At 44.6% G+C, this 24,871-nt stretch overlaps 1 protein-coding gene across 1 annotated transcript; it reads right to left on the reverse strand.

Annotated features, from left to right (window-relative positions):
* Positions 1–2,378: 2,378 nt before the first annotated feature.
* CDCA7 (cell division cycle associated 7) lies at positions 2,379–18,863 on the reverse strand. The gene is made up of 10 exons (XM_078681551.1): positions 18,524–18,863; positions 14,469–14,600; positions 13,987–14,097; positions 12,649–12,903; positions 12,273–12,350; positions 11,975–12,163; positions 11,315–11,449; positions 6,083–6,232; positions 4,987–5,123; positions 2,379–4,903 (listed from the first exon to the last, which is right to left on the reverse strand). Exons 1-10 carry the CDS (start codon positions 18,536–18,538, stop codon positions 4,873–4,875), a joined length of 1,233 nt encoding a protein of 410 aa, XP_078537677.1. The 5' UTR covers positions 18,539–18,863; the 3' UTR covers positions 2,379–4,872.
* Positions 18,864–24,871: the final 6,008 nt, after the last annotated feature.

Below are 24,871 nucleotides of genomic sequence, written 5' to 3' on the forward strand. Positions count from 1 at the left end.
AGCTCCGCAGGAGGCAATTGCGGAAGTAGAAAATCTGGCAGAAAAATTTGGGAGGAGGTAGGGATATCTTTTAAACAGCTCAAAGACAAATTATCTGCTCTTCTCACTGTCTATTACAAGATTCGAGTGATTGAGTCAGCAACATATATAGGGTCACATTAACATCTAAAATCATTAATCTATGGGCATTAAATATAGACCCAGTGATGGGCTCAATAGGGAGCTGAAACGGTTAGACCAACTACACCTTACAATAACTGGAAGGATTAATGTAATCAAAATGAAAGTTTTTGCTAAGATTTTATATTTAATCCGGGCAATCCCACTAGAGCTAGAGGCAAATAAAATTTGGAAAATGGACTTTAGGGGTCATCATAAAATTTGCCGTGCTTATATAATATTTGACTCTCCCAGTCACCTGGGGGGTTGGGGGGTGCTGGAATGCTCCCAGTGTTCAGTTGTATCACTGGGCTACGGCTCTGCAACAAGGTACTCTTTATTACTATGAGAAAATGCAAAAGGATATGTCCAAAATACCAAGTAGTTATCATTTGGCAATAGGGGAAGCTGCAGGAGGAATATTTCAACGTCAAGATGATCTGAAGAAATATCAAAGGAATGGCTATAAATGTGTAGAATGTGCTGTGAAAATTTGGAAAAGGGAAGAGAAAATGTGCAAAATAAGCAGGTTTACTAAATACTCTTCTGGCACTATGATCTTCTACATCCGATTATGTATGACGACATGGCCAGAAAATGGGAACAAATGGGGATTACCACTTTGGCAGATGTCTACTCAAATCAGGAACTGGTGGGGTTTATTGAAATGGCACAAAGGTTCAGCCTACAGCAGGACTCATGCTGTACATACTTACAAATTCGCAACTGCATAAGAGGAATCTCTAGAGAAAGCATCAATGGGGGCAGATATCGATCTTGCAGCTTATGGGCAATCCTTGGAATAGAATTAAAGATTTCTATCAAGAACTGCTGAAATCCTTATCTGATGTTGAAAAGGAGAACTAAACTGGATGAGTAAATTAAGCGATGGGGAGGTTGGTATAGATAAGGTGTTACAGGTGGGAAAAAAGGTCTTTTATTTCATCCAATTTAAAAGCTCAATATAAAACGGTGTACAGCCCTTACTATACACCATCGAAACTTTTTAAATTGGGGAGGGGGTACGATGATTGCCCTAGATGCCAAACCGGACCAGCGGATATGGTACATATGTTTTACTCATGCGTAAAGCTAGATAGCTTAAAAGGGATTGAATCCTTTATGCTACAGACATTGAGGAGAACTGTAAAGATCTCCTCCACACAGATGCTATTGGGCTATGATTCTAGGCTCCGGCTCTCAGAGAGCGATTTTGTGTTCTTAAAAATATCAATAGCGCGGCTTTTGAATGCCACAGTATGGAAGCATCAGGAACCGCCTACATTTCATCAATGGTTGCACAGACTATTGAGCGGTAGGAAATCGCCCTGTATAAGTGTAAAGGGTTAAGAACTATGAAAAAAGGTATGAATGTGTGGAAACCGCTCATTGGCTGGATGGAGGAAAGAATAGGCACGGTGTTGGCTAAATGGAATAGATTACTATGTACTGCTGATTAATGACAATGAAATAAATTGTGGAAAATCCTGGAAAAAAGAAAGAGCAAAGATAGCACACATGCAGATTTAATGTTAATTATATGATTGATTAGGAAGCGCACCATGGGTGGGATATGCTTTTTGCTTCTGTCTTTTCTGTATGTTTATTTCTCTCTTCTGTTTTGGCGGATGAAGCTTTTGTTCCACCTCTCTCCTTGGATAAATATTCTACTGCAATATGCTCGATTTCAATAAATTAAAATATAAAAGCTATACTTCAATGGCTTCTTTCCAACAATTGTCATGTGGCCTAACAGACATGCTCACGTTTAAGGTGCCTTCTTTTACACGGGCTGACATCCGACATACATTTGTCTGGTTCTGTTCTGAGGTAGCACACATTTGTTACCCTGTAAGGTTAGGAGTTTGGCTGGTACACTGAGCTAGCAGGACTCTAGGCCAACATATCCTGAGGGTGTGCACGAAATCAGTCTGGCACAACCCGGATGCATGTTCAACGAACTCAGTTTTACCGAAGAAGGTACAAGCCATACGACATGGCTATTACACAATAAAATTAAGTTTCTCAGGGTTCTTTAATGAAACATTAAATAAAATAAATGAAGACCAAGCAATTGATCACTGGTTGCTTTAAACCATGCAACCATCTTTACCCCGCTCACTTCACACATATATAAGATTTTAACCCCACACTCCATTGCACTTCTGTAACAAGGAAAGTTGGACGAGTACATTATAAAAACAAAAAGACAATAGGCATTCTTGGCACTTATTTATTAAAATAGAATCTGCATAACATTTTTTCTGGGTTAAAGGAGCAATGTACAACATTCTAGCCAAACGTGACTGTTTCAAAGATGAAAGGATGTTATAACATTACCATACAGAGGTCAATCGACGGTTACCATACAGTCCCATCATATTATATGACCAGCTAAATACTGCCACGATCACTCCATAGTTGTTACTATCAGCAAATCTGTTGAGTTGAATTCGAACAAACAATGGTCATCTAGAGGCGAGTGGGCTAAAAACGTGCAACAGGAGTTTGAATTCTCAACGTTCAAGATTCACAACAATCGCAACCTATTTTTAGTACACACTTTACAATTACGGAGTTTAAGTCTAAGCATGGAGTACCCCAAACACCACACCAAAAACTTGAGATGCGGGCCAGGTTAGCCTAACTCATACAGTATACGCTTGGGGAAACAACTTTGGTTGAACGCATACCAGTAATGGTGAGCACTTAATTTTGCATAGCCTCCAATCACAGTGACTTTTACATAGTAAAAAGGTATTAAAGGACTTCAATGCAAGACCCATAGGAACAATTAAGCCTAGGAGCTTGGGAGGACTGTCTTTAAATTCTAGGAAGTCTTAAGTATTTAAAGGCACACCTGGTTTGTGTGTTTAATCAGTAGTTCAAATGTTTCCCTTAAAAAGAGAAAACAGTAAAGAGCAGTTTCACAGCCATTCCCCAAATCAGGCCCTTCTCAAAAGTGTCGAGTTGGAGACTAAAAGGGAGTTAAAACGAGAAGCGCCATGAAATGAAAAAGGGCACAAGGACGTTTGCCTTGCTATTGGAAGAGAGAAATACTAGAACTTTAGATAAAAAAATACCATTTGTGTATAAAAAGTAAAAAACCTCCCAACACTCTCGCAGTAGAGCGGCATAAGCTTTACAATTTCAAGCAACTACTTTAAAGAACTTCACTAAACAAGTTGCCAACTGATCGAAGAGACTTCTGTGCATTTTAACTTCAACTAAATTGTACCCAATTAGTGTCTGGAAGATAAAAGTAGTGAGCACTCTTCGTTATACGACAGTGGATATTAATTTTTACCCTAGTCTTTCAAATGCAACACTACATTTGGGATGTAAAGACAGGCGATGATCAAGCCAGATTCAGTCCGTTTCGGAGGTCTGCTAAAAGGAAAGTTAAAAACTGTCTAGTTAATGCCCGCTTTCCAACCATAGTAGAAACTTCTGATGTTTCAATCAGGGTTGGCCATCAGTGAGTAAACAGGTAATTTACATATAACGAATGTCAGGAGTCTGTCTATTCGATGGCGATTTGTTTTAAAAAGACAGCATTTTACTAACTAGTTGCCCAACGAGTTTGTTTATACTACAGTCAAACACTGATATCAGCAGCACTAGATACAAAAAACGTATGAAAAGCTGAGATTTAAAATCAAGTCCTGAAGAAAATGGACACAATTAAAACAGTACAACTGCGTACTTCAAAAGTAGGCATGGCTTGGAGCCAGATTTAAGAACGAACAACCCGAGAAATCTTAACAAAAAAAAACTATTTACAGTTGTAATTTCGAAAAATTGCGCGTGCAAGCAATAAAACCGTGCAACTCCCACCGGGGAAAAATTAACGGAAAAGAAACTAGGAGACGGGCTTTGAGTTTGGAAGAGGTCTCACCCAAACTTCTGACTTCCCTCCAACACCATCCCATTTAGAGAAAGGCGAAGCACCGATTTTGCTTGCGGAAACTCAGTGGTCAGAAACAATCAACCTGGAAGTCTGACTGGTTTGCCAGGTCAGTCACAGATCTTGCGTCCTAAGTTCACCTGGGCAGGTGCACAAGGGACCTGGGCAGGTAAACTAGGACCTCGGAGAAAACTCCCTGCGAGTCAGAGCAACTGCGGGATTTTGTTTCAGGAAAAGGAGTCTGCCAAGTAGGGCATCCTACGAGCAAGCTTTTATGCATTCAATACAACCGCTGCAGGGAAGGCTAAAATTCCAGCCAATCGAGGGATCTCACAAGAGGGCAGTCTTATACACCTGGGTATCAGAAGCCAGAGCCGACCTGGTGTGCTTCTCAAAGTTAGCCTGATTTGTGCATCTATTAAGTTCAATTTGCCATCTCACATGAAAAATGTCATGTCACACATACAAGAGGCCATTACCATTTTGAACTTGCTAGTCGAGACTGCCTGAATAACCAACCAGCCGGCTCCAGTAGCCAAGCAGCTCAACAAATCCGATGAGTAAATTCAGGATACATGACAAAGTACAGCCTGCAGCAAAGGTAGGCTGCGCCTTGAAGCACAACTAACCGAATTAGTTTTCAATGCAAATCTCCCAATCAAAACCAATCCTCCACCATTTAGCCCCATAAAAGAATACTAGAGAATTTTAAACAAAAACACTGATTAAGGCATTAAAACGGAGCTTTTAAACAGCTGACGTTACAGTACGGCGAGTTCTGCAGTTGTGGAAAGGATGTCCTGGTTTCAGTCCTCCATTTCAAGCTGACGTTTTAAACTGCAAAAGAGCAAGTTAAAGTTAACTTTCAGCCAGAGGAAAATAAAAACCACAGAAAGATTCAAAAGCCTCTAAAAACTCACCTTTTCAAGTAGGCGTGGACGTTGTCATAACCATGATGCTTAGCCAAGTAAACCAGCACCCCAGTTGCACACCGTCCGTTGCGCTGTCGGCAAAAGCTACAGTTGCAAATACCACGGCAAGGTGGGCACTGCCAGTCCTGTAACAAATTGTAATTTAGTGTTAGCATGGCACAATATAGGCCAGAACGAGGTTATTTCACAAAGATGCATCATAGCAATTGGTCCGACCAGGCCATGGATCTCCTTTATAAAACTACGGTGTTGGGTCCTGCTGTACTAGATTAGATTCAGAATACAAAAACAGCACAGGGAAATGTTGTCCCGTAATGTTATTTTTATTATTATTATTTTTAAGTCAGAAAATCAAAAGGAATTCGTTTTTCAGATGTACCAAAAGCGTGTGGCTGTAGAAACAGATACTACAACCTAGGGTAGAGGCTACCTGAAATCTGACTAGCGTGGTAATGGGACTATTAACCAACTGATCAGAGTAACACATACCCCATATAGACTTTACAGTTCCCACTTCTATGTTCTTAACTCTATGGGACTAAGAGTCCATCGAGGCATGTCCCTGATATCCAGTTTCCTTCAGTTATGGGACAAGCACCACTAGCTGAATATTTAAGACAGTGCAAACCTTCGCCACTAGCACGCTTTTCTCACTGGCGATAGTCCAAGCGTTTTCCAATATGCTCTTAATGTAAACATATGACTTATGCAGTGCGCATCGCAAATGTGCATGGTCATACTTTGCTACAGCAGCAGGTTTCATAAGGCAATTTTTGTAAGATTGGAAAATATGCAAATAAAGTACACTAGTATGGCATACACTAGTAAGACACACTTAGCAACTTTACAAACTGACGACTGAAATGTTAAAATTAGTGTAGTGATTTAACCAGAAAGCTGGTGAGGTTCCCCAACCATCCTCAATTATCCTTTTCATTGCTACTTCATTTAGGTATGCTGAAAAGGTGTCCACAATGAAACAAGAGCTGGTCAGCAGCCAAGTTTAATGTGAACCGCCAAGGACACATTGAGACAAGAATGACTAAAAGATACTGCAGGTGAGAAGAGTCCACAAATCTCTTACCGGGTCCAGCAGCGCAGCTTTTACATATTCGCCATATCTGTTCTTAAGACACGGCCCACAGAACTGGCCTCGTACGCCAACACAGTCAGGGTTGCGACAATTTGTTTTGGTATCTATGGTCTTCTGACGACACTGGTGACAAGTGCTGCCCTACAAAAAAGCAAGAGTGAAATCAAAGTTGAGTACAAGACATGTCATGGACACATGGTCATTCACTAGCAAGTTGTGTCAGGAATCCACTAACTGGCCGTTGCTAATCAAATCCCCAAAACAGGTCTAGCATCTCCTTCTCCTTCTAGACTGCACACATCACGCGGTACATAAAAACATGACCGGTGGTAAGAAACAAACAGTTAGCAGTCCACGTCTAGAAATGCAAAGCTTCCATAATCCAGACTTCCAAACTGGTTTTAAGATCTATAATTATATTGGCAGAATTGAGAGACAATGCTATCAAAGAAAAATAACCATTGGAACAAGAACCAGTCTACCCGCAACGCTGGTGGTAAATAGCCATCACGAGGAATCCTACTCAGACAGACACCCACACTAACGGCCTGTTCAAAAAGATTGTGCTATTGGTACGCATGGCATTTTTTTGTTGCGTTTTTAGGTTGAGCCTAGGCTGGCTCCTCTGGGCTTTCACCACACCCATCGCTTCTTTGGATCCTTGGTCTGCCTTTCAAAATTCCTTTGGTAATATTTGTCCAGCTCTGCTGACCTCGCCCTTACAACCGTCAAGCAACTGCCAGCGCCAGGTCATTCTCCCACCTCACCCCCCTTTCGAAAGTAATACACTTTAACGCTCTCTCCTCGCTGGTTATTATTTGAAGCGTTGACCCATTTTTAGGTTTTGCCTGGCGAAAGCTGCGCTCTGCGCAGCTTTTTCGTGCAGGCGAAAACCTAATGACTATAGATGGGGAGACAGGAACGGCCCCCGTCTTTCATTGGCTAGCTCCATAAATGGAGGCTAGCCATTGGAAGACTGGCCTGTCCGTCAATGCCGGACCAGATTCGGGGGCGTTCCCGAGAATTTTTGGCTTTTGGCTATGTCAGCCGAAAGCCTGTTCTCGGGAACGCCCCCGAATCTGTGCTGGCATTGACGGCACCCGCCCTCATTGCAGCCGCCGTCATTTCGGAAGTGGTGTGCCGGCCGGCCAGCCAGCCAATCTTGGCGCGGCCGGAAGTCCCGCCCCGAGACGCATGGAGCCCCGGAGGAGAAGTGCTCGCGGCCGGAAGTCCCGCCCCCGCCCGGAGACGCAAGGAGCCCCGGAGGAGAAGTGCTGGATGGTGCTGGGCTCCCGTGTGCTGAGGGAGCCCCGGGGGAAGAGACGGCAGGAGCGGAGCTGTGTTCCTCCAGCTGACGGATCCGGTGAGTTTGCAGAGGGGAAAGCCGAGCGGAATCCTGGATCACACGCACACAGCCCTCCCTGCCTCCCTCCCGCATCCCTCTCCCCCACCCCTCCTCTTCACCCTCCCCTCCGTCCCCCAACATCAGCAGAGAAGTAAATCCCACACTTGGGAAGCCTGACACCAGCTCTGAGATGCAGGCTCAGGTCTTAGCTCCAGAGTGTGGAATAAAATAAATGCACGCATAAATAAATATATGCACATGTATGTGTATGCGTGCGTGCATACATACATACCCTGCATGTCAGCGCGCGTGGACATGATTATATTGCTGCTGTGTGCGCGTGCTCCCACACGATTACGTAAAGCTACGTGTCTGTAGGTGTGAGCTTGGACACAACAAGTATACAAATATACATTGTACACAACTCTGAAGGAAAGTGGGCAGATATGCAGGCTGCTAGGTAAATAACGACAGGAAGGTAGGTGGGACTTGGGCACAAAGGCAGGCAGACCAGTAGGTGTGTAGATGGGTAGGCAGGGTGGCTGGTAGGGAGGCACATACTGATGGGGAGGTAGGTAGATGAGGACAGAAACAGTTAGAGCGCGCAGGCAGACAGGTGGGTAGAAAGAAAGGGGGAGGCTTGCAGGTAGGGCACTAGGTAGGTAGAGGTAGGTGTACGTAGGCAGACAGTTATGCCCGCAGGATTCTATGGGTAGACCGGCAGGGAGGTCTGCAAGTAGGCAGGCCTGGGGGCAGACAGGTAGATGAATATGAGCATAGAGGTAGGTAGACAGGTAGGAGGGTATGTAGGCAAAATAGGGAACACACAGGCATGTTTGTAGCTAGGGAATCAGGCAGACTAAGTCCGGGAGAACTGATGGGAAAAAGAAAGACTGACAAACTAAACATGTGCATTAAGAACAACAAAATGCATGTCGAAAAATACCCAGTCAGCGTCTACATGAGTTTGTAACCAGTTTTCACACTACTCAACTCTTGAGTAAATAACTTAACTGGAATGAGATATTCATGAAAACCAGAATATTTTCCATCTTTTCACTCAGAACTGGACTTTAGTAGTGCAGCAGGCGGTACATAGTATAGGCATACACCTTCATTTTGGGGCCAAAGTGAAATTTCCTGTTTGCTGCGTAATTCTGATACGCTTCTTACGTAACATTCCCGAAATTACGCTTCTTACGTAACATTCCCGAAATTACTCTATTTGCCACATCGTATATTTACCGAGAGTGCACAGGAACAATGTGGACAACCAGACTATAAACGCCTGCTGTTTGGGGCAATTGTATTATTATTATTTTTTGCGTGCGAGGTAAATACTCTTGTCGCGTCAAAAACGGATATGACGTCGCGTTTTATGCTAAAATATAGCGCAGGATTTGTGTCAGTAATCACCCAGAATGTTTTCTGAAATTATGCAAAAACTAAGTATGCTAATTCCGCACACTACTAAATTTTACTTTACTACAACGAAATCCTTTCAGGAAGGATCACAACTTCAACCTAGAGGGCTTGTTAAGAAAAATATGCAAAGTTTCATTTTTTAGGATTTTTAATAAGAAGGTTCCTTTGTGAGAGATTTGTAGTGGTGCCTAATGATCTACCGACTTGTGATTATTTATACATGCTAACTATTTATAGATGGTACATTCTATGCTTGTGTCTGCAGCGTGTCAGTGTATTCTTGAATGTGTGTATAAGAAGCTTATGTAAATACAGTATGTATGCACGCATTTACATATACAGTATAAAGCTATATATCAATGCTCCTGAGTACACAGAAACCTGTATGTATGTGCATATAATGACTTGACCTATACGTGGATTAGATTAGGAGTTCTGTGTCCCCAAAACAGAGTATTCAGTGTAAAATCGCCATGGACACTTCCTGATTTTTTAGCAACATTCCAGAGTGAGGAGAGGGGAAACTGAGGTTTTGTGAAAGGGAAGCTTGCAGTGTGTGGGGGGCTCGCAGTGTGTGGGGGGCTCTGTGTGGGTGTGTGTGGGGGGCTCTGTGTGGGTGTGTGTGGGGGGCTCTCTGTGGCTGTGTGTGTGGGGGGCTCTCTGTGGCTGTGTGTGTGGGGGGCTCTCTGTGGCTGTGTGTGTGGGGGGCTCTCTGTGGCTGTGTGTGTGTGGGGGGCTCTGTGGGTGTGTGTGTGTGGGGGGCTCTGTGGGTGTGTGTGTGTGGGGGGCTCTGTGGGTGTTTGTGTGTGGCATTTGCGAGATTAAGCTATTGCCATTGTAAATGACAATGCCATTTATTTATGTTAAAAAAAAAAAAATAATGTCAAGAGCGATGCCAATAGCTCTAACTTTAACAAAGGCAAAACCATTGCATTGTAAATGCTTGTTTTGTTTGTTTCGAAGAGCCGACCGTTGGTTTTGTGAACTTATTCCATTGCAGTCACCCAGTCTGCAAATGTTCCGTTTGCTTTGGTTCAGTACAGCCATTTGGCAATATGGATATTGAAATTTTTCCTGTTACGATTCACCATGATTTAATTTATTCCAATCAGCATGTTTTTTGTAGGCACAGGGAGAGCAGATGCAGAGACTTGAATCTGGTTCCCCAGTCCCAAAAGACAACTAAGTTAGACCACACCTTTTTAGACCGCTAACTTTAGCGGTGAGCGTTTATACAATGTATACAGAGTTTTAAATATCATTTCATGCTTCTTGCTCTGCTAGAAAACAGAACGGTATGCCTGGCTGGGGTGCAAGGATCTTGCCCACTGTTGTAGGCCCCGCCTGTTTGGTATGTCCCAGGGGGCCGACTAAACCAGTCATGCGCACTCTATATTTTCTCTATGTAGGGAAAATACATAAAGAAAATGGCCTCCTTACACCAATCACAACGCTGCCATTGCAGCGTTAAGATTGGCTAAGGGGAGGGAAAGATGCCTGCTTCCTGTTCTCCTGAAGCAGTAGGAGAACGTGGGACCCGGCCAGCAGCAGAGGCAGCGCTGGCACCCGGTGATGTAAGTTTTATTTTATTTTTTTTAATTAAAAACGCAGCCACCCAGCGCGACCCCCCTTCCCAAAGTCATGCGAGCCGCAACTGACGGCAATAGGCAAGAGCTGCAGTTTGTGAGTTGAAGCCAGTTTCATCTGTTCTCCTAAAGTAATCATAGCATCCCCAGTTTCTGGCAGTTACGTGGCAAAGTGGCTTCTACCTTGGAACAGTAATCATCTTTCTCGGAGTGGCGCCAGTAAAAGTAGAAAATGCAGGTTTCTATTTGTGCAAGCTTCACTTTTTTGTTACTCATGCATGGCATTTGAATGTCAGCGGAAACCTTAGATGGTAATTTTTTGCCTTTAAATGTCACATGGCTTATTACACGTTTGGGAAACCTAATTAGACAACATATGCAGGTTTGCTAGTGCCAACTCTTCAAACCCTGACGGCACGGCACCCAGGATAATGTGCTGCATGTGTGACACGTGTGGTCAAAAAGGCTTGACAGATTGGCTATGCCAATGAGAGAGCACCCCAGGCTTGCTCTTGAACGGCAGGAGTAAATCAAGAGTGCGCCTGGAATTCAGCCAGGAGAACTACACGAGCAAGCTATTGAGGGACAAAAAATAGAAAGAAAAAAAAAAAAAAAAAAAAGGAGGGGGTAATCTGGCATCCGCGTATGTTACAAATGGATTTGTTCGGACATACGTAGCTGCAAATTGACCTCCCATGTGAACAACAGTCTAAGCTACAATAAAGCATTGATAACTGCCCAACAACCCGTTTAACCAAACTCGGTAGATTACCCCGTGCTTACTGCAACCCAGCATCCAAACCGGCCAAATGTGCTGACTTTAAGGAAAGAAGCATTGACATTTAGAACCAAATGGTAATTACTTACGGTAACACTATTGTACACTTTATCACTGGCATTTGTAGAGATGTTTTCCAACTCCTCTTCTGTAACTTCCTCCACTGGGCGCACTACGTGTGTAAAAGTTAAGGCACTAGGGCGACTTCGCCTGGGAGACTCCTCCTAAGGGGAGAAAGAAAACAGCCACTGGATAATTAACGATTATTTGCAAAGACATCTCAAAACAGAGGATTTGACATTTGATGGCCACTTGGGGTGTCAGGTCACTGCAGATCCATACTTTTTTTATATTGCCCTTCAATATCTTGATGCATTTAGCGTCGTGGTGTATTTGGTCTAGATTAGTTGATTTGATATTCATGGCACTTCTGGGAGATGTTTTAGTTTTCCTTTATGAGCCGGATGCGGATACCATGCATGGTAGGGCGGAGTTTAATTAAATCGAGCTGAGTGCTTACTAGCTCAAATGTCTTACATCCAGAACATAAAATCATGAGCCCAATTGCGCCACTTAACATGATGCACATAATTTACATATGGTTGACATACATTTTAAATTTATCCAACGCAATGTAATTGATTTTCCTTAATGTTTCTACTAAGTGCATGATTTGTTTACAATGGTAGGCTCCTCCCATAAAAGACTTCATTATACAATAATGAAAAGAAAGCCACGTGATGACTTACTTCCAGGTACTCATCCTCAAGCTTACTCTTCCTCACCAAGTAGAACTGGTCATTTTCTTCCTCTTCTGGCGCTGGGCTGGGAGGACCATCAACCAGAGACCGCGACCGAGTGCGGGGTGGAGCCAGCCGATCAGAACCACTCCTCAGCACTCTTCCAGAACGTGGGGTTCTCGGAGAGCGTTTTGATTTCTACAAAGACATAAAACACATACTTTAGAAAGAATGTTGCGCTGTCTGCAACAGCACAGGAGATCAGGAAAAACAGACCGATTGCGGTAACCAACCGTACACTACATACCGGGGTGCTTGGAGACACCAAGTTCCGCTTCATGGCAAACCCAGGAATGCTTTTCAGCTCGGCCATTAGTTTTGCAAGCTAAATGAAAGACAATGAAAAAAATCAGAATCCCTCTATTACTCTACTTCTGTGCTGGTGATGAGATCATGGTCGTTTTATTGTTGCATACCGCATTGAAACTATTCTTAAACAGTTCAACAAATGAAGTTTAAAGAATTTTATGGATAGGCCACTTACACCCATGCTGGTTTATTATTAGGTTGGTCAAAGGGGACGAACAATTGCACAGGTCTTCATAAATAGTCCCAATTTAGTTAGATCAAAAACTCCAAAGACAATGGATAGTCTTACATGAGACTAGCAAATAACTAGTTACCATGGCTTTGTTCTCCTTGATGTTTAGTGCTCGCTTCTCCATGAAGTTTGAGTCATGCTCATCCTCGGAATCGGAATCAGAATGGGAGGAATTGGCTGGCGTTTCCGGAGGTTCTTGCGGGGTCTGGTTTCTAGTATTCTTTCGAACTGGAAACTTGAGAGCCACTTTCAATGGGGCACATCTTTTTGGGCGAACGCGCTCTGGTTTCTTAAATGCATCTTCTGGAAAGTCGTTTACATTCACGTCGCTAAGTTTCTATGTTGGAAATAATAGACAATGGTATTTAATAAATGTAAGCAAAATTATTTTGGCAAAAAAATAAAGATATTCTTAAGGCTATGCACTATAACGGAAGCACTTACTTTGAATCAAATTTTTTTTTTAGTTCTGCTACAAAAGCTTACGTTTTAACCGAACAGCCTAATCAACTCTAAAACATCTCCACAGAATTCTATTGTCGGGTGGCCGGGGGTGGGGAATCCACTCTTAATATCTGGCAAAACTAGTACATTAGAGCCATAACACATAGGGGAGATTCAGCAGGTGCACACAGAAGTCTTCACTGCCTCTCCTCAGTTTTCTTAGACTCCTGGAAGCACAAAGACAGCCCAAGCCAATCAGGACGCTACTATCACCAGCATGACAGCAGCGTAGCGATAGGTCTGGGTAGCCTAGTTTGGTGCTCAGACAGGGACTGAGGTGAGAGCATGTGCATGTTCTCTACCCCAGCAACCAATGCTGAATGAATCAACCCCCCGCCCCCAGTCAAGAGATTGGGAGGGTGGGGAGAAGATCCCATATTCTTCTGCTCACTACACCACCCCAGTATGGACCCAGTCATATGCAAATCAGTCTCGACCCTGTACCTCACGCGGACAGTCTAGCCCGAAATGCCAACCAGGTCCTCCCTGGAAACAAGCATCCTGGGACCGGTTTCAGGGTAATACCCCTCAGCCAGGCTCACTTGAATCCAGTGGCAGAATAAGGGGCACACATCTGGGCCTACCCAGCCACCTAGGGCGATGGCCAAGGAGGCTAGTCAAAGAAAGTGAATGGTTGAAAGAAGCAGTCCTAAAACCAACTTTATGAACACTAATCAATACATCTGCCAGTTATTCTGGAAAAATCCAGATGCCAAAATAAGTTTTGGCGTATGCAGTCCCCATACCATGCAAGTGCCTGCTTTGTACTAGGTACTAGGTATAACGGAGGGGGACAAACGTTTTGCACAAGCGATTCCCGATTAACATGTGGTCATCACCATCTGTCTTCCATGTGTCAGTACAAATGACAACGGTGGCCTTTAAACAGGAAATTTTAAATAAACAAGACACCCACCATTACACCTCGCATCCCGTGGTCAGAAAAGTCTCCGAAAGGTTCATTGTCGGAATCCTCATGGAAATGTTTAGCCAGCTCTCTGGAAGTGTCTGACCTTAACTTTGGTTTCTGCAAGAGAAAAAAAAAAAGCTCTTATAAAAAAAAAGCTCTTAAAAAAAAGTACTTACATAAACTGCAGATGCGAAGAAAAATCACATTTACAAGAGAATAGCTTTTGTTACCAAGAAAATGGCTTTGAGGTTTACAAATGACTTAAAGCTGTTGCGGCAGTCGAGCGTGTTAGGTTATGTGACATTTCAAAAGGTAGAATAAGTAGCTAGTCTGCCTCCGACAATTACTACCTAGAACTAGCAGCAAAAAGAAATTACAGTCCATGCTGTATATTCCTAACTACATTGTAGAAATGCTAGAAAAAAGCATGCAGCTCTAATCACGCACAAAGCAGACTCAATTGTTGTTTATTCTTGTAGTGCACTTACTGTGTTTGCAAAATTATCAGAGCCAAAACTGTCACAACTGTCATCAGAGGACGACGAGGTTTCCATGGGGATCAACTTCACATTTCGGAAGCCCTTGGATTGTTTCTCCGCAGAACGGGTTCTTTGCTGTAGCTGTGGAAGTGACAAAGCAATCAAATTGTGACACTGGAAAAGTGGATTGTCATTCGCGATTGTGTACACTAGTGCTGAATCCAAAAAATGCACAATGCAAGTCAACGCAGGTCCCTGGCGTCATTTTCTCCACAAAACTAAAATTGTATAGACAAGGCTGTAAGATTTCAAACACACAACATTGCTTCAGCTATCAAGCGATTGTCAAATTTGCCCTAATCCTAAAACTCAAGCATTGCATTTATAATGAGGGCTCCCAGTTTTTACTGATAAATACTTACTGTCCGTTTTTAAATGCGAAAAAAAAAAAATGAACAGGCTTTCTGCGATTGGCTCGCCATTCAGTCCTTCATGGATCAATGGCCAACAGCTAAGCAGATAGACAACATCATGGGGAGTATAAACAGGATGAGCTTTCCTTAAATACAGGAATATGTTGATCATATATATGAAGTATAAGGATAATGTTCACCTGTGGGTGTAATACTTGGTTGTTCGTGTTAAAAACGCAACAGGCATTTAAGTATGAGTGCATGTTAATCAGTTACATGAATGTGAAAATAAACAAGTTTAAGACTATTATTCACAAAAAACATACAATCGCCATGAAACAGTGAGCCCCATTTATAATACAAGTGTAGTAGGTTGCACGAATTGCAACAAGAGCCTTCGGACCAAGAAGTGCACGAGTAGCCAGGGCACAAAAAAAAAAAAAAAAGTGGGGGACGCTGTCACCGGAAGTGTGGCTCCGATCTCGTCCCAGAGAGGCCAAAAAGGTGAAGTCCAGCTGTTTCGCGGGGGGAGGGGGGGGACGGCGTCCACCCTGTATATAAACCTAATCTGAAATGAGTATGTCAGTGAGAAAGGGCTAAAGTATGAAAAAAGTGCATGAAGGAACTGAATAGCAGTGCTAACTAAAGTGGAAGTGCATCAGTGAAAAAGTGAAATGGTATAAAATTGGATAGTGAAGGGGAAAATCATTTAATGTGTACCCCTTCACTCCCAAGTCAATAAAAAACAGTGCATAGTAGTGCAACAAATAACTACCAACAAGAATCTTAGGTCGACATGTTTCTGCAGTCAATCGGAGTCTAGTGGTCTCCTGCTGCTTCAGGACCATTAGTGCTACTGCTATACTAAAAAAGTAATCATCACCTGAGAAGTGTGATTTGTTTTCATCCTCCTGACTATTAGACAGAAGGAAACAGCCCCACCCCCACCTGGCGTGAGCTCAAGTAATTGGAGCATCTGCCGATCTGTTGAGTATCTGTACCCTCAAAGTGTGAGAATACCCAGATGAAGGGTGGTCTCGTTAGTGGACTGATGGGAACTCTCTCACATTGAGGAGGTTCCCTTAGCAAAATTACACATTTGCTTTTGCACAGTAGTTTGTTGTGATGGATACATACTATAGTTAGTCCCGTGACCCACTGCTATTTCTTGGTTGGTGTATAAAGCATCTGCTCTACACAACTAAGTTATAAAAAGCAAGCATTCCAGCATACTGTTGGAAGCGGTTCTGCCTTTTCTGTGGCAAGAGATTGTATCTTGACAGTAAATGGGGCTTAAATAGGGTGAACAGTTCGTACATTAATTCAGAGATGTGAACTGACAAGAGCCCCATTTTAAAATATTATGTACACGAGATTTTACAAGCACTGCAGACGAAACAAGACAAAATAATGAAGTACAACTATCACAATATGGGCTGCAACCTCCTTCCTTCAACGGCAAGCACACGGCTGTCAATGTTTAATCTGGAAACCGCTTTTTACGAGAGCAAAGGTCAGGTAAAAGAACCTGGGATTTCTTTTACATTGGGTTAGATATGGATATACTAGTTATAAACCTCATTGTGCAGTAGTAACCAAAGACTAGAGTTCTCTGGGTGATGTAAAAATGATCAGTCTTTGGTTTCGATCCCCTATGTACTTGACTGTGTGCTTAAAGTGTTATACCCCAAATTTCGTGAATTATGTAGGTATGTATATAGCACAATTATAAACACACAGATCATTTATATGCTGAATTTATTAAGTGCACTCTTACTGCTGGGTGTATACATCAAGGGCGCAACTGGAGCCAAATTCCGGTGGGCCTAATACTGCCAACAATGTAGAGCCAACTTTCGGTGGGGAGGGGGTAGCTAATACTTTAGCAAGGTGTCATTTTATAATATAACTGGTGTTCATGCAAAAGTGCTTCAATGATTTAATGAAAGGGCAGAGTGGAGATGCAGAGGCTTTAGGAAGGGGTGAAAAAACAAAACCTGGTTATCAATTAAATAGCATTTTAATGACCTGTGGAATCCTCGGGTGCGACTGCGATAAGACCCCAGACCAGCCAGTCCACAGCAGTTCAAGAACTGTGTCCGGGAAGCCATTTTAGCCCGGGGGTTGGGGGCGTCAAAGCCCTATGGCCGTTGAGCACCTGGTACACACCCCTGTGTAATCTAAATAACTTTTTCATGGTGTGACATTTTTTGTTTGTTTTTTCTTCCTTTTACGACATATTTACTCAACCCTACTTATTTGTCCCTCCCCTGCCGCATGATTCCTGCGACCCCAACACAATTGGGTCGCTCTAAACAATAGTCAAAATTTTTCCAAAACATCCATCGAGGGGGCCCGGGGGATTTGAAATTAGCATTCCCTGTTTGGGAGATTAGATGCAAAAGTACTGTTCAACTTCTATCTGAAAAACTAATAGGGCATACAAATAGCTCACCATAAATACACGTCTGAACCCGATTTGGTGAACAGAAGAGAAAAAAGTGCCCAGAGTACACACACAAAAACTAATGACTTATTGTTGACAAGCTTAACTGCGAGATACAAGTTCACAACGTTAAGTAAAAGAATAACCGACTGCTCTGCTCATGGGTCTACAAATGCCACGCAGAAAGCGTGCTAGCGTTCTGGGCGTGGTCACAGAAAAAAATGTACGCCCAAAACGTAGCCTGACTCCAGCATGGAGGCTACGTAAAAAAAATGTCTAACTATGCAGGGGGCGTGATACAGAACGTGTACGTGGAAAGAGGGAATGCTTTTCGCGCGCTGTTTGATCACGTGCTAATGCGCGCTCTTTAAACCCAGCGCGGGAAACTACAGCGCTTTCCTGACTGAGACCAGAGCCATATGTGCTTTGGAACATAGCACAGGGTTTGCTTCTACAGCTGCGGGACGCCAAGCGAGAACACAGGTCCTGCTACTAGCAACAGTATACTTGTCGATGAATGCCACTCCATATTACACAAAAAAAAACAAAAAAGGGCCAACTTAAGTTGACCCCTCCATAACCAAAGATCGACGTGGGATAAAAGAAAAGTAAAATAACTAAGAATGGATAATATGGCAATTGCTCTTAAAAAAAACGCCTGGGCGTTCAGAATTAGGCAGACATCTACTAGTTTTAAGTTCGAACTGTGATAAATTAATTTCTTCGTACATGATGTACGGCAGAGATGGGACCTGTGCAGTAACTACAGTGGTACACCAGGGTTTAATGCATTATAACTACACATCGCCTCGATTCATGCAGTGATTAATACGGAGCGCAGTGAATTGAATTAATTTGTTCTCGGGAATATTAAGGCGAGTGCTACAAACGAGAATCGACCCATAAACCACGGAACTGGGTGTGCTGGCTCGGTTTTTGGCGGGCTGCAGAATACCATGATCGTACACACCGCATAAACATACAAAAAGCAGCGGCAAATACAGTTCTGTCTTTGGGAGCAGAAACCCCCCGGATGCCGCAGGTTAGCAATGGATCGAATAGCTGCAGAATGTTCTAGGATCTGTGCACACTTAAAGTAGATACTTTAAAGTGGGTAGAAAAGTAATTACTTTCAAAGTTGCAGATCGATTAAATACTGCAATACAATATGGTTCCCTTCAGTAGGGAAACTGTTGCAAACTCACCTTGAAGGGGTCCATGTTGCGTCTTATGTCTGTCTCAGAGCTGCTGCAGTTTCAAGCTTCCTCCGACTGCGACCACAGAGGACTGAACTCCGATCAAATCCAGCGCGCCAAACCTTCCTCAGGGGGCGGAGCTCTTTTCTCGCGCTAAAATCCGATAGCCCGCCCTCTCCAGGAGGATCCCGGGCTCAGCAGCCACGCCCCTACGGCCATTCACAACATTCCAGGGTGTTGTGGCTTCCCACTGTAGGCAGAGTTGAGAAGCGGCCGGCTGACAAACAGATACGGTCCAACCCCGTCCCAGCCCGCCATCTGTAGACAGCAATCTCCGTGTATCGAAGGCGTGGCTGACTGCTGGCGGGAAACTCTAACTATTACAAAGAGTAATACGCAGCTCTAAACCGAAGGCGTGCCTGACTGCTGGCAGGAAGCTCTATCTATTGTAAAGAGTTACATAGAGACGCAAGGAGGCGGTGGATAAACCCTGCGACAAAAGCGTTTTTTTTTTTTTTAATAACGTTTTGTCAAATACTCGGTTTGCCCGGCATGGGGACTTATACCTTGGCGTTCGAAAGTCCCCAAGTTCTGTACCAGCGTTTTATCCCTGCCCTTGACAAATGTGGACTCTTTAAACTTTTTTTTGTGAGCGTGGCTGTTGTCACGTTCGCTTGTGGTTGACGTGTCCCATCTGTGGAATTATGTTTCTGTGTGACACTAGTTTAGATTATTTGTTTGGCACAGTTAATTAAAACCATTGCTGTGAAATATCCATATTAGCACAATTATCGCATCAAGAAACAAAACTGAAGAAATACACTGTCGTTTTAAAAAAATCTATACATTTAAAAACAATTTTAAAACTACCAGTGTTAAGTACCTATTGAAGTCAAAAAATGAAAAGATTAGAAGAAGAGGTGCTAGACAAGGGGATGAATAAAGTCAGTAATTAGTTTTTTTTTGGGGGGGGGGGGGCAGGAAGCGTAGGAGCCGAGGAGGGTGAAAAGAAATTTGCCAAAAGTCTCACAAACTTTCCAACCCTGGCAAGCGCTTGAATGTCTGTGGAGGTAAAACACAGAGCCGTCGCCTCCCAGCATGACCTAGTGCCCATTTTAAAAATAAAGGTTTTAATAAAGGCCTTCTGGGGCCATCCATAGCGGGGCAACAACACAGTAGGTGCGGCCATGATTCTTTGTGGTATGACCGCACCCCATCACAGCTAATAATAATAATAATAATAATCCACATTTGTAAAGCGCACAATCACCCGTAAGGGTCTCTAGGCGCTGGGGGCCGTCGGGAAGATTAAGCAAGCTATTGCCCAGAGTCACATGGTGCTGGGCTAACCTGCCGCCGGAGCCGGGGATCGAACCCTGATCCCCAGATTCCAGCGTCAGTCGCCCTGGCCGCGGCGCCACACCTCTCAGCTGAGAAACATCTCACAGCTCTCCCCTCCCCAATCCGCGGTAATCAGTCACCCTCCTGATCATACTTCCCATTTCATACCACCCGCTCATATCCCCCAAATTCCTCCATGCACTAGCGAAGATCACCCCCCTTTGCTCACTCCCGTTATCCCCACCCTCCTCACCCCCCACCACACAACCTCTGCGAACGTCGCAGATGCTGCTGTAATCGATCACCCATCCGATCTCACTTCCCCACACCCCTCATGCATTGGTGATTATCATCCCCCATGACACATCCCCAATACCCCCACCCTCCTTACTCCCCACCCCACTCCTCACACATCTCGCGCAGAACCCACCTCCACCACCTTGAGCATACCTCCCGCGCCCCGCGACATGACCAACCCTCACCCCCTCTCCCCCCCCACTCTCACTCCCCACTACCCCACCCCATCGGCCAGACTCACGGAACACACCACCTCCCTCAACCTAACCCCTTATCCTTTATCCCCTCCCATTCTTAGCCCTCACCCCCCTATTGTCACTCCTTCCTTCTCCAGTCTACATTCATCCCCCAACTCACCGACACCGCCTTCCACAAGCGCCATCACTCACGCTATCAACCGCCCCCTGTCCTCATCCCCGCCCCCTGTTCACAAACTCTCTCTTCCTCCAAACGCTACCCCACCTACTCGGACCGCAGAGCCCTGCTCCATCGCGCGCACATCCCGTCACATTCGATCCAGTTCCCACCCCATTACCCGACTCAAACACTCACCCACTGCTCTCACTTCCAATTCCATCCCCAATCCAACACTGGACATGATCATCTCCACCCTCCTACAAGTCAAGGAAGAGCTCCACAACATCAAAGAACTTCTTCTCACACACCCCAGGGACCCACTACCCTACACTTCCCCGCCCAACAAGGACTCCATTCGCCCCTCAAACCGTTCCACCCTGCTCTCCCTGCTGGCCCTCTATCCCTGATCGCAAGGCCACTGGCCGTCCCCGTCGCACCCTAAACACCCTCTCGGGCCGAGACTTACACAATCTACTCTGCTCTTATGGCCCAGGTCCCACAAAACGCTCACCCACAACACACCTCCCCATACCCACGATTCTCACAAATCCCCTCAGGCCACCCACACTGAGCGACAGAAGTTCTGTCCCCTGTAATCTCAAAAATATCCCCCTCTCCTTAGAACATTCTCCCACCCTCCTCACCCCTAGACTAAAGTGTTTCCTGCTCAACTGCAGATCGGCCCGGAGACACTCCTCTGGCATCGCGGAGCTCATCTTATCAAGGGGCATTGATCTAGCCATTCTGACTGAAACGTGGTTAACTGAAACATCCACACCTATAATGGACATACTAGTCCCCCCCAACTATCTCATTATTAGACTCGACAGGAATGGCAAGACGGGCGGGGGAATCGCATGCATCTACAGGAGCAACCTAGCTGTCACTGAAGGCCCCTCCCCCTCCCTCTCCTCCTGCGAACTCATCTGCCTTGATATTACTAGTGAGGGCAAACCTGTGTGCTCTCTTCATGTTATTTACCACCCACCCGGTGACAACTTCATCTTCTCCCAACAACTAATGGACACGATATCCACCAACGCCGGTCGACAGCTCAATCAAATTTACCTGGGAGACTTCAACCTCCACTGGAATGACCAGAAAGACACTGTGGTGAAGAGCCTTAAGACTTTCCTCGACGCGCTTGACCTCACCCAAATCTGCAACGGTCCGACACATGAAAAAGGCTCTATCATTGACCTTATCATCGCCAAAGAAGACTCTACCCAACTAGTCGCAATCGAACCATGCGACTGGTCAGACCACCACATCATCACCTTCTTCATCAACGAAAAGGTCAAACTTAACCAGGCGCAACCTGCCAAAACCAAGATTTGGAAGAGGGACCTGAAGAACCTTAACCCAAAGTCCTTGCCTGCCCACACAGGTAGTCTCCTTCTTCCCCCGACGGACGTCTCTGATGTGCATTCATTGACCAACCTCTACCTAGACTCCATGTCTACAATAATCAACGAAGCCGCACCCTTGCAATTGAAGAGAGTCTCCACCAAGAACTCGAACCCATGGTACGATGGCAGACTCAATGAAGACAGACGTGTGATGCGCTTAGCTGAGCGCGCGTGGAGATCTGACCCCTCAGCACTGAACCTTAGAACGCTTAAGAATAAGAGAAACGCTTACTTCAGAAAAATCAAACGCTCGAAATCAATATTCTTTAGCCAACAGCTGGATCAAGCTAAAAACCGACCAAAAAAACTGTTCGAGTTAGTCAAAACCCAAACCAAAACGCAACCTCCACAACCCAACAACTTAACAAAGGCTATCCCAAGTTGCGAAGACTTCTCTGCTTTCTTCAAGCAAAAGAACAACACTATAAGAAGCGATCTCATCAAGGATGTAAGTCGATTCGCCGGCTCCATATGCATAACTAACACTCATGCTAAAAACAATGCTTCATGGACGTCCTTCGACACCTATTCCGAAGAATCAATTCACAAGCTGCTGGTCACCTTGAAACCCGCCAATCATCACACAGACCCCCTACCTGCCAATGCTGTTAAAGTCCTCACCCCCCTGTTCCTCCCACTCTGGACTAAAATCATCAACTGTTCCCTGCAACAAGGGCTCATCCCAGACTCCCTCAAGATTGGGCAAGTCACGCCTATACTCAAGAAACCCACAGCTGACCCGGCCGACCTAAACAACTATCGTCCTATCACCAATATCACCACTCTAGCAAAACTGTTAGAAAAATGCGTACAACTCCAACTGACAAAACACATTGAGCAGTTTGACCTCCTCAACTCTCACCAATCCGGATTCAGAGCAAAGCATAGCACGGAAACGGCCATGACACACATAATAGATGATGCCCTCCAAATCCTTGATCACAATGAGTCTTGCCTCCTCATCCTTCTTGACCTCTCTTCAGCATTTGATACGGTCAAACACGAGAATCTACTGGACCTCCTAAATACCAGAATGGGCATATCCGGGACGGTTCTCAAATGGTTCACGTCCTTTCTGCACAACCGTTCTCAGAGGTTCAAGATCAACAACGCACTGTCCTCGCCTGTGCCAGTAACACTGGGCGTCCCGCAAGGTTCCTCCCTATCCCCCACATTGTTCAACCTCGTCATGGAACCACTCACCACCTTGCTTCAATCTTCTAAGATACATTTCCATATGTACGCCGATGACACTCAGCTCTACCTCAAGCTTCAATCCCCTGAAGACATCAAACTGTTGAATGCCACACTAAGAAACACCCAAGCTTGGCTGGCCGACAATCACCTCAAACTAAATGCTCTGAAAACTGAGTTCCTTCTGATCTCTCCTCCTGCGAAAAAGGCCATCACCCAAACCTGGCTCAATCATCTAACCGCACTCAATGTCCAACCCACCATCGTGGACTCAGCGAAATCCCTTGGCATCACACTGGACTGCAATCTCGACATGCAGCAGCATATTAGCATAGCAACTAAAGGAGCCAACTTCCAAATCAACACGCTGAGAAAACTCAAACCCTTCCTACCACCCAAGGACTTCCAAACTGTGGTACAAGCCTTAGTCATTCCTCGCATAGACTACGGAATTGTGGCTCTCAGCGGGCTCCCCCTGACAACAACGGCTCCCCTAAGAGCCTCCCTGAACGCGGCCGCGAGACTCATCACTGGCTCAAGAAAACACTCGCATATATCCCCTGACTTAAAAACCCTGAACTGGCTGCCTATTGAAGCCAGAATTCAGTTGAAAATTGCCTGTATGACACACTCGGCCGTACACCACAAGGCACCCAACTACCTCTCTCATAAGCTGACCATATCAGGAGGCTCAAGATCCAACAGAAGCACAAACACTCTCCTCCTGAAACCACGGAGATTCCGGAAGGAAAAAACATACAAACGCTCCTTCTCTGGAATGGCACCTAGGATCTGGAATGCACTCCCACCAGAAACCAGGCTTATCCCGTCCACTATACTCTTCAAGAAAGAGGTGAAGGCCATCCTTATGGCTAAATACACCTGAACACTATTGATACTGGAACAATGACAGTATTTGGCTCCCACATTATCGGCTGTCTGAATACTTATCTATGTCAGTCCATTTTTTGTCTGCTTCTGGATCTAATTCATTGCACGGATGCTATACTATTGATTTCCAACTTGTTTATTGGGTTGTACACTAGGACTTGAGTGCCTCAATAACCTGCAACGCACCCACTACTGACTACTACTTTGCTTTCAACATTGTGTTTACTCACCCTCTGGGGTGCTATAATCTTATCCGTTTAGACATTGTACTGCTTCCATATTATTGTTTCTTGATTGTTATTACTCTGTATACTCTTGTATGATTGATACCCTATTTTTGCATCTCACTGTCTACGGAATCTCATATTGATTTAAGAGTCTTGTTTATCCTACCTACTGTTTCTGTAAAGCGCTCTGATATCTGCAAAGATCTTGTTCGCGCTATATAAAACTTTAAAAATAAAATAAAAAAATAAATGAGCACAGTCTGCAGGCCCCCCCCTCCTTTGAAGGAGCCCATCTGTAGGAGGCCGTAGAGCACAGGCCTAGAAGGCGCATAGACAATATGTTCTACCGTGCCACTGCGTTCAGGTTTTCCAGTAGATAGAATTGCGGTACCTCAGGCTGGTATGAGACATTCAAGGGAAGCAAGACAGTTGGTGTGTTTAAAGCCTGAAGGTCCATCCGATGGGAAATTAGTTTCGCCTGCTTATTGATGACTTTTTTCCACACTGAGTATGGAATTGTGTCTGAGATTAGCAGGGAGCTGTCAATCTCTAATGATTTAATGGCCTTTGTCATTTGACGGTTCCATGGGTTTCCAGGGCTGGTAAAGATCTCTTTTAGGCAGAATTTTAGGTTGGTATCT

This window comes from Lissotriton helveticus, chromosome 3_1 (genome assembly GCF_964261635.1).
Source record: "Lissotriton helveticus chromosome 3_1, aLisHel1.1, whole genome shotgun sequence".
NCBI classification, from domain to species: domain Eukaryota; kingdom Metazoa; phylum Chordata; class Amphibia; order Caudata; family Salamandridae; genus Lissotriton; species Lissotriton helveticus.